The sequence below is a fragment of the Glossina fuscipes genome, unplaced genomic scaffold (genome assembly GCF_014805625.2).
Source record: "Glossina fuscipes isolate IAEA_lab_2018 unplaced genomic scaffold, Yale_Gfus_2 114593, whole genome shotgun sequence".
Classification (NCBI taxonomy): domain Eukaryota; kingdom Metazoa; phylum Arthropoda; class Insecta; order Diptera; family Glossinidae; genus Glossina; species Glossina fuscipes.
In genome coordinates this window covers 1-10,292 of record NW_024005937.1, presented here as the reverse complement: position 1 = coordinate 10,292, position 10,292 = coordinate 1, and the positions used below count along the sequence as shown (strand labels likewise).

Here is a 10,292-nt window from a genome sequence, read left to right as displayed (position 1 = left end):
TTGTTATTGCACTTTGTAGTAGAGAAAATCCTGATTTGATTTCATGTCGTAAATATTTGTGTACTTTAAAAACTGAATCAATATTGGGAGGAGTAAAATTTTATATAAAATTCGTATAATTGTGATTATGAATTGAGGTAAGTAAAAGTATAATTATTTAACATGATCCCAGACCAAAAATGACCCGTTTTGATTAACATTTCGAGAGATGGCGTGGCACGATTGAACTTTTGTCTCAATGAATTGATTATGTCACCAGAGATATGACATGTTGTGGCACTGTCTCATTGAAACCACATTTCGATTTCGAATCGACATCATTTACTCACGTAAAGCCAATTAGTTACAGTACATGGTATACAACTAATTTGGAATGAATTCGATTTAAGTCTAACACAACCACAAATAAGAAAACACTTAAATCCTAGTTATTCTAAATACCTCGTGGATATATATATATACGTATATATATATATAAATCTAGCTTCTTTCATTTCTTGCTTCTTCAATCCCATAAATACATAACATGCACAATTTCAAGATCCGACAAAACTCCGTCTCAGTAGCACTGTCAAAGTACAATTTAGAGTTGCAACAAGGAAAGTGGAACAAAAATGAAGCCAAGCAGAAGATATACTATCCGATATTGTAATATAAAATTCGGACTAACGACGCCGTCATAGAATAAAGATTAAAATAAACGTGAAAAGATCAACACGCAATGCGGAGTAAGTGGCGTCAAGATTGACCTCATAATTAGCCTAATAAGCCAATAATTACGAGTTACACTTGTCAAAACATGAATGCCTATCTTGTTTAATAGAAACGATGAATAACGTTCACCAGATTGTACTTTTATAATAAATGGGGAACAACAAACAAAAAACCACTGCCCTAATATCATGATCTTATACGATACACTAATATATCATTTTAGTTAGTGCCGGATCTGACACATAGACAACGACTATCAAAATTTGATATTATTTCGATCATTTGTTTACGAGTTACAGCGATACGCTACTTTTCGTTATTCGCAACAAGGCGGAAAAATCCGTCCCTCATGTCTTGCGTGAACATTGCTCTTCGATGGGGAAAAATATCATTCAAAGTTACGTTGTATGGCAACTCTTCTCGATTGAAAAGAACGATTTCGCTGAAATTTGACTGACTACGAACGATGGCATCGCATGGATACCGATAACGATGCTTATATCAAATTCTGAAAACTTTTCTAGCTAAACAAAAAATTGACTTGCGAAAGATATTCTTAAGGTTGAGGGTCTCTAAAGATATCGAAAGGTACCGTAAGGACTATTTTGCATGAAAATTTAAATTGGAGCAAACTAAGTTTGGTTACAGCATCTACTCATGTAGTACACATCAACGTCTTATGGATTCTGCTGGAAGCTGCTTCAACGGTAAGTGACAATGGAAAAAATGTTTCATACCCGAACCGATAATTCGCTAAATACATTCGCAAGGCCAAACACTAAACTGTTGGGTAGCAAAGTTATGGGCAAAGTTCAGCGAAACAGAGTTGAATCAAATAATGAGGTCGTTGCATAAAACTGAACCGTATATATCAGATTGTGACAAACAAGAAGGGCTTTGTACAGTCAAAGAAATTTGAAGGAAACAATTTTGGTGAATGAGCCGTTCATGGCATAAAATGATTTCACTTTTTGGAATATCTTCAATGTAGGTGTCAGTGGTATACGCACAACTGTTTATATTCATAATAACTTTCCTAAAAGATGAAGATTAAGCCCATTAAACGTTGACATGTTATTCGCCACTAAATAATTTTTTATTTTGGCGGCCATTTTGGTTAACTCCATGCTTTGATGCATCTTTGCAAATAAAAATTGAATGATCAGAGAGTCAGGGAGAGAATTATATGATCAGATGACTGGAATTAAAAGGGAACCACCAGCATCAGGAAATATGCTCGGACCTTTTTTCGACTTTTGAAAAATGCTTTGTCCTTTCCTAAACTGGCCACATCCCTAGCTTGTTATGAGCAAAATTTATATATTTATAATTTCGGGTGTCCGCTATCTGCTGTCCTAAGTTTATTAAAACTTGTTCAAACTTGTTGTGGACAAAATGATTTTTTTTTTTTGGTAATATAGACTCAGCTATTTGCCTAATCATTCAGATTTTGCCATTGCAGTCATGCCAGTCAGATGCGAGAAAATTTCAAAATATTTTTTCATCAAATGATTGGTAAAATGTAATCAAAACATTTAAAAAGGAAGCGCCGTTACTCAGTAAGAATTTTTTTCAACAAAACCAACAGTACAGAGTTTCCATTAAAATGGCTTAAAATGCGCTGAATAAAATTGGAAATTTCCAAAGCCTTCCTTATACAATTCAGATCTGACTGCAATGAAGATTCGAATTTTAATGTCATTAATATAAGGATATCTGCAGCAGATAAGCCACAACGTTTGAAAAATGTGGATCAGCTATTACCTTATCGTTAAGATAGAACTGTGACGAGGGAAAAATGGAGAAAGACGTGGTGGGCCTGCTGATAAAATTTATTGCTCTTAAACATGATTACTACAAAAACTTGAAAAGAAACCGTAGTGATGAGGGCTATTTATACACCACACCACTTACACCTCTTGTGGTACAGGGTGCGGACGTATGTAACATACCGAATGGCTTCCGACCCATCTTCTATTGAACCAATCGATTCAGAATCATATTCTGAATCGATCAAACCTTGTCGGTCCGTCTGTCTGTCATGTGGTATTATGTTCAACCCACAAGTGGAAATTTTTGAGATATTTTGATGAAATTTGGTACAATGGCATGCTTTGATCGAAGGACGAACGCCATCGAAAATAGTTCGGATCGTTCCACTTTTTCGACCACTCCCCATAAAATGTACAATTTTCAAAATATGTCTAAAGTGAAAGTGTCTAAGCAGTAGTATTTCGGCGTACAAAATTGCTATGAAAATTTTGGACCGACTCGGGCAATTTTTGAACTCACTCTCATATAACGCAAACTAAAGTCCATTTTGACAAAAAGATAGAATTTTCAATGCTTCATGATGAAAATCAGATCATAGCTATACCAAATTTAGACCTTTAGAATCTGGTCCTAATTTTGGAATCTATATCTTAATAACGATTTTCACGAAAATTAATCCTTAATAAAGCAGAAAAGTCTAAGTTTTGACAAGTGTTGATGGAAATTGACCCATAATATTATAGTAATTTCATGCAAAAATGAACTCTAGAAAATTTGAACCATTTACATCTATTTTTGGATCCTATCGTATGTAAGGATCAAACTTGTACTATATTAGGTCGCGCACAAGGAAAATATGCCTTTACTTAGAAACGACGCATAATTTTTGTGTCCTATAATAAAAATAAGAATTTTGTTAGACAATGTGGCGTAGGGTATTTAATGGCCAGCCTTGCCGCACTATAATGTTCTTACTTATTATTTTTGCTTATAAAAAACGAAATTCCCTACACCACTTCACCTAGTAACGTTATTCACACGTTTTGATAGTAATACACAAAAAATTGCACAATATTTCCATGCGAAGGCATACTTGTCATGAAAATCCCCCTATCGGAGGATGTCCAAAATATCATACGACGTGTTCCAAATTTAGCAGACTTAATTTATTTACTAAGAATTTTATTACTTATGAGAAATCTTATGTGAAGTGCGATTCAAAAAATTGACCCATGGTATTCAAATTGGGTCCACTTCATTTTTATCTCAAGTTACTAGCATGAACTAATTTTCATAATAAAACATTGACAATTAGACCTTTTTGGGCCAATAAAAGGTTACATTTAATGAGAATCTTTATATGTGGTGGCGTGCATAGAAATTGAACCTAAGTGACCCATAGTCGATAAGGTTGTTTTCTAATTTTCATTGTAAAATATTAAAAATTATATCCTATTACCGTATAAAGCTTCAGTTTTTGTGTAAACGATCATATGACAGGAAGTTCAACCAATTTCGCCAGCCGACCCAAATTTCGCATATCGATTTCGAGTACCGAAATATAATTGCACAGCGAGTTTTTTCGAAAAAATGTTGAAAACAGTAAACCGATTCGAAGCATTTTCTATAGCATTTGTCTTTGAACGTTTGTCTTTGTCACGACAAAAAACCTCCGACGGACAGACGGACAGACAAACTTAGAAAATGATTCAGAAAATGATTCCGAATTGATTAATGAAATAAAAAAGATGAATCTACTTTAAGCTCATCTAGGTGTTCCGCACAGGATATCCGCACTAACTTAGTATACCGTAGTGTAAGGTACAAAAAAAGCTCTTCATATTATTAGATAAACTTTCGAGATCGCAACCGCGATTTTGTTAAGGCGAACGAAAATACAGACGCTGACTGTTAAAAGACTTGAAAAGCTTAACAAACGGACGTAGGTACGTACACATTCGAGAATAAATTTTTAAACTGCATTTTTCATTGAGTTTATCAATCGATTGTGATGTCGTCTTCGCTGCGTATTTTATTAAGTAACCCTTGAACTCTTCTTCTTGTTATCATTATATGCTGTTGCTATTATTACAATTTTATTATTATTATTATTACTATTATCGCTTTAACTCTTTGTTTTTATATTCATAGAGCTAATGATACTTATTCTTCAATGAAAAATTTTAAAGTTCTAACAATTTTATGAATGCAAGTGTTTAAATATTAATGCATAGCTCGATTGACAGTTGTTGTGTTCGGTTGTGTATGCCTGATATCAGTTAACAACAAGAGAATAACATCAATAGAAAAGCAGATGAATGCGCTGCAAGCATAGCGCAAAACACGTGTTTTCATATTGTTTTTCCTTTATATTTATATTAATACAAACATTTCGGAATTTAATTGAATTTATTGTTTCTCATAAAAAGATTTATTACATAATTGTTAGGTTTAAAATGTTGCAACAACAGCATAACAGCATAACAGCATAACAACGATATGGCGAAGCAAAGCAACGAAATGAAATGAAAATCATGCATTAGAAGATAAGATTATGATAAGAGGTCATTTACTAGATAAATGTGTTTAATATAAAAATAATATTCAATTAAAATTTCTATTAAAAGAAACAAAAACGTAAGCTATACACAGATTGACTTTAGAGATAATTAAAAACAACAAAAAAAATATAAAAAAAAAGCACTAAAGAGAAGCGAAGATTTTCTTCGCTTTTTCAATGGGCGTCGTTTTGACGATTTTCATTACGTTTTATTCAATTTTATCTTTATGTCAATAGGTTTGATTTTTTCCCTAATTGGCTAAAATGACGTGTCCCCGACATGTTTCATTGAATGCTTAAATTACTGTATCTATTGTCTTGAAAATTTTATTTATTTATTTATTTATTTATTTTACAAATTTTATATAGTCCTTCGCAACGTATCAGGCTATAAGATAATCATCGCATTCATTTAAAAAAAAAAAAAAAAAACCCAAACCTTAACCCATCGCTTACACGATTAACACATAGAGAACAATCCGTACAAGCAAGTGCAGCTCGTTATAAAATAAGCATTGGATGGATACAGAGACTTGCGTACTGCAAAGCATTAAATTTGGTCCCCGTAATACCAATAATTGTAAGCAATTCAGAGCAGAGTGTTCTGAATTGGATTTGCGAAAAGTCTTCAGAGCAGACTACACTTACAGGGTAAGTAACATAAACTTTTTTCATTCTTAATTTCTTTTAAATAATCAATCATTTCGGGATCGTCTCCTATTCGTGTAGTACATTGACGATCAGAAGAAAGAGGAATAAGTGAGGAAAGGTAATGAGATAAAGACAGGTGGCCGCAGCCTAGTATGTCTGTGTGCTCGATCGACTGAACACTTACTGTAGCTACGACCAAAGTAAACTTCACCGCGTCGAGTTTTGGATCCGCGAGTACTGACTTGTTTTTCGAAGTTCTTACCTCTTTGCGGACATTGGGTCTTTCAACAATTTGTATCGTTCGCAATTGGGTGATTGTTTCACTATATGATTGTTGAAAAATTCGGTGAGCATTGTTCGATAGCGAAATGCTTTCGAAAAAAATACAACCCAACTACACAGGCAGGGAATGATAGTCACCGAACTATCATTCACGTTGTAGATGCAGAAAGTTTTCAACTATTTCTATTACGTTTTGGGAATCGCTGGTGCGAAGAGTTTGCTTGTTTACATATTCGGACAAATGATTTTCACCTCCATTGAGAATAATTTTGTTCAGAAAATTCACGTAATCGGCGAATGGATCCTAGTTCTTATCTAAGAAATGTCAAAGCGATCTTAGTATTGCATGTTGACAAACCAAAAATGGCATTCAACATCACTTGTTGGAAGGATCCATCATCTCTACGATAATTTAAAAAAGCGCAACTGATAAAATTATATCCTACTGTACATTCATCTTCTCGGGAAGCGGGCCACGTAGTAAGAAGTAATCTATCATAAAACTTGGTACAAGTATTTCTAAGGTCCTCCAAAAAGTCATTGTCGGAATGGTTCCATAGTTTCAAGCTTACTTTAATCGCATTTAAAATAACCTTGAAAACGAACGCGACTTTCTTCCAAGCTAAACAATCAAGTTAAACTGACTAACTATCAAGTGAGCGCGATAGGTCTTGCTTTTAGGCATTCAACGATTGTCAATCGGACTCAGTCCTTCCAGGCTGCGATCGCTCACTACCTCCCTCGCCTTACTTTTGTGTTTTAAACTGATTGATGACTTTCTTAGAAATTATAATAGGTAACGAATATCATTGAAAAGTAAAAGGCCAGTCTAGCAAGCTAGAAAGAGATAGAGAATGATATGAGTTAACTATATAAGTAAGGATAAAATACGGCAGATATAGTCAAGGAAAACTCTTGCTATCGTTTGCTAAATCCTTGGTCCGCAAAAGCTTTTGATTACCGCTAAAAAAAAAGGGTATTGTCTAGGCGTGACGCATAGATTATGCGTAGCATTTAAGGTTGGGTAAGCGAAAGAAATTGCATAAACGCAATATTATGGTTAGTTGCCGGAATTCATATGATCAGTCACGATATACCTCCATGCCATGTAAAATACACACACACATACACAAACAAAAATCATACATATCATGACGGGCGCATAGTACAACAAATCATCTTCTGCCGCGGAGTAGTATTTATGGCGTAGATATGGTTATGTATATATATATATATATATAGAACGGCTAATAAAGGAAGAAATAGTTGGCGTTTAAGATCTTTTCAAAAATTGTTGTATTTATGAATAATAAATGCTATCTTTATACTCGTATAAGCGTCCAAGTCCATGGCTGCATGTTACGTTAAGATGTTATTCAATAAAATGATTAGATTTACGTAGCATGTTATGCTAAGAATAGTGTCGCATTTAGAGATGATTTGGTGTTGTTTTTTTTGTTTTTTTGTTTTTTTGTTTTTTTTTTTTTTTTTTAACAACAAACAAGCAAATAATGCATTTCAAATGATTTTGGTCTGCTGGTAAGGCGTTTCTAAACTTTTTGCTCTTCAAGCGAACTCATGCTAAACTGTTGTCTCCTTCTGCACCCGTTTTAACATTTAAAACGAATGCTCATTGTTTCACCATAAATTGCCACCTGTTTTATGATTCAATTTTTTTTTTTTTTGTTTTTTCCTTTTGCTGCACTATGTCTGTGTTTATGTTCGTTCGTTTGTCTTCAGCTGATTGTTGCTGTTCATGTGCTCTCCATGTCGCCTACAAGCAACACCTGATTTTCATGTCATCATCGTGATCATTTGCGGCAGCAACAGCAGCAGCAACAGCACAGCACAGCACCATTTAAATATATACATATATACATATACATGCAAGTTGGAGAACATATCAAGAGCATCGCATGCAATGTTTGCGCTACCAAAATGTATAACAAAGTGTTGCATGTTTATATAAAATAATTTAGTTAATAAAACGCCTTTTTGTTTTTCTTCTTCTTCTTCTTCTACTTTTTTTTTTTTTTTTTTTTTTTTATTTTGGGTTGGTTGGTGGTCTCGCTATTTCTATTGCTATTGCTGTTGCTGTTGCTGTTGTCTGACTGCGGTTGTGCACATTGTTCGAATAAAAAGTAACAACAGCAAACAACTAAAACACGAAGTAATAAATATTAAAAAATTAGAGTAACAAACATGCAAATACCATTCATTTAAAGTAAGAAAGAATTTTTTGTTTTACAAAAAAAAAAAAAAAACAAAACAAAAAAAAAAAAGAACGAATTACGTTACGTTACGAACTTTTTGAAAGGATGCAAAAGCTTACTTTTTTTTAATTTTATATTTTTATTGTTAATACTTCATTTGTTACATTTTCAAAATGCACGATTACCTGCTGGATGTTATTCTTAGTTAAATTGTGAAACGATTTCATGCTTCACTTCAATATCTCTCATATTTAGTTTTGGCCAAGCCCACTGTTGAATTATTGCCGCTATTAATGACGTTACTTGTATTTATAGCGTTCGCGTTAGCTAACGAGGATGAAGAATTCGAGACGTTAGGTGTAAGTCCATTAGTCGAATTCATTAAAGCATTGCTATTAGGATTACTGCCGCTAGCCGAAAGACTGTTAATCATATTCGCAGTAGCGGAAGGCGAGCCTAAAGTGTAAACCTCATAATCGGTAATAGTGAAATTATAATCGCCGAACAAGGACTCATAAGACGCACCAGGGCCATCGTACGAATGCGGTAAATTTGAATACGAATCCTTTGTGGTATTGCAATTGTTCGCTATTAAAAGATCAGCTCCAGCTCCGAATATAGGTCCACAGCTGTATTACAATAAAAAATTTATGTAAAACATTTCAATTTTCTTATATCATTCATATAAATATATGATGAACACTTACTCGGGATGATAACAGATCGCATAGGGCTTCTTAACTATGTCAAACTTAAGAGGAGTCTCACTGATATTGTTACTTAAAGTAAATAGAAAAGCCCGCTCCGAATGTATGTAAACACCTTTGCGAGACGTTTTAGACCAAGCCACATCGGTGAATCCACCGCTAATCTCGGCATGTGAACCCTATACATTTTCAATTATATTTTCAAAGACACAACGAGCAAAATGCTTAAATAGAAATATGCATACCAAACATATAACGAAACAAGGCGCTACCCCATCACAATAACGATGAAAAGCTGTTGGACTAAAACCATGAGTAGAAGCTCTATATAACAAACGCCATATCTGTTTCGTTACGCCGTACCTAGAAAAATAATAATCAAACAATTGATCTCAGTTAGTTTTAGTTTTTAAGAAAAAAAAAAAAAAAAAAACAAATCACTCACCAATTATTCAGTACACCCTGTAAATGTAATTTATCATTTTTTAAGATCTGCGAGCCGGGAAACATGTTCACTGTTAGGCGCGGTTGTAAACGTTTATCGGCTTCGTTCATTGTATTACAGTTCGGAGTTACAAATCCAACGTTACCGTTACCGCTAACACCAACTCCGCTATGCGGTATTTTATTTGAATGCTGTAAAGCAGCATAACGATAACGTTCCAAGGACAATTCCATGGGAACAGCACCCGTTGGCTCGACTTCTTCGGCAAAGACCTGACTATCGATTAGCAGCAGACGCACATGCGATATTACACCCGATAATTGTTGGCAAACGCGAACTCTCTCCTCTTCCGTCCAATGAGCGGTGGGTTGCGTAACGCCAGCATGATTTTTAGCCCAAGCCAGAACACAACGCCATACATCTTCTTCTTCGAGGCAAAACTAATAAAACTCATAATTAAACATATAGCGGCAACTGGTGAGGACGATGAGAGGAGGGAGGGAGTGTCAATTCTTACTTACATAATCGGATGATATCAATTTAATGAGTGCCTCCTTTTTCAAATTAAGAAAAGCGTTTGTCTTCACGCATTCACTTGCATTCTCACCTATATAAATGATGCAGCGTTCCATGAAAGAAGCTGTACACTTAGCTCCTATTTAAAGAAGAATGAAAAGCATACAAACGAACATACAATAAAAATGCAAAAAAGTTCAACAAATTACGTAATTAATTCTACACTACACTCTTACACAAATAATCATTTCATGATCTCATTAATAGCTAGCAAAGCTAAGCATTTCTTCGTATTGCGTCCGTTTACTGATAAAATTTAAGCATTTAAACTCTAACTAAGACATAATAAAAATTATTTATCCTCATCTCAAAGTGACGCGAATTAATAATTCCTTCAACTTAATCATCTGATTGATGCAGTGGGAGGCATA

The 10,292-nt window shown here is 34.3% G+C and overlaps 1 protein-coding gene across 1 annotated transcript; it reads right to left on the bottom strand.

The window, feature by feature from the left end:
* Nucleotides 1-8,428: 8,428 nt before the first annotated feature.
* On the bottom strand, nucleotides 8,429-10,000 carry LOC119644376 (the record flags this gene model as incomplete). The annotated part of the gene is made up of 5 exons (XM_038043921.1): nucleotides 8,429-8,822; nucleotides 8,901-9,079; nucleotides 9,146-9,263; nucleotides 9,346-9,785; nucleotides 9,867-10,000. Coding segments are annotated over 5 exons (1,265 nt in total), but the record flags the coding sequence as incomplete, so codon positions are not given.
* Nucleotides 10,001-10,292: the final 292 nt, after the last annotated feature.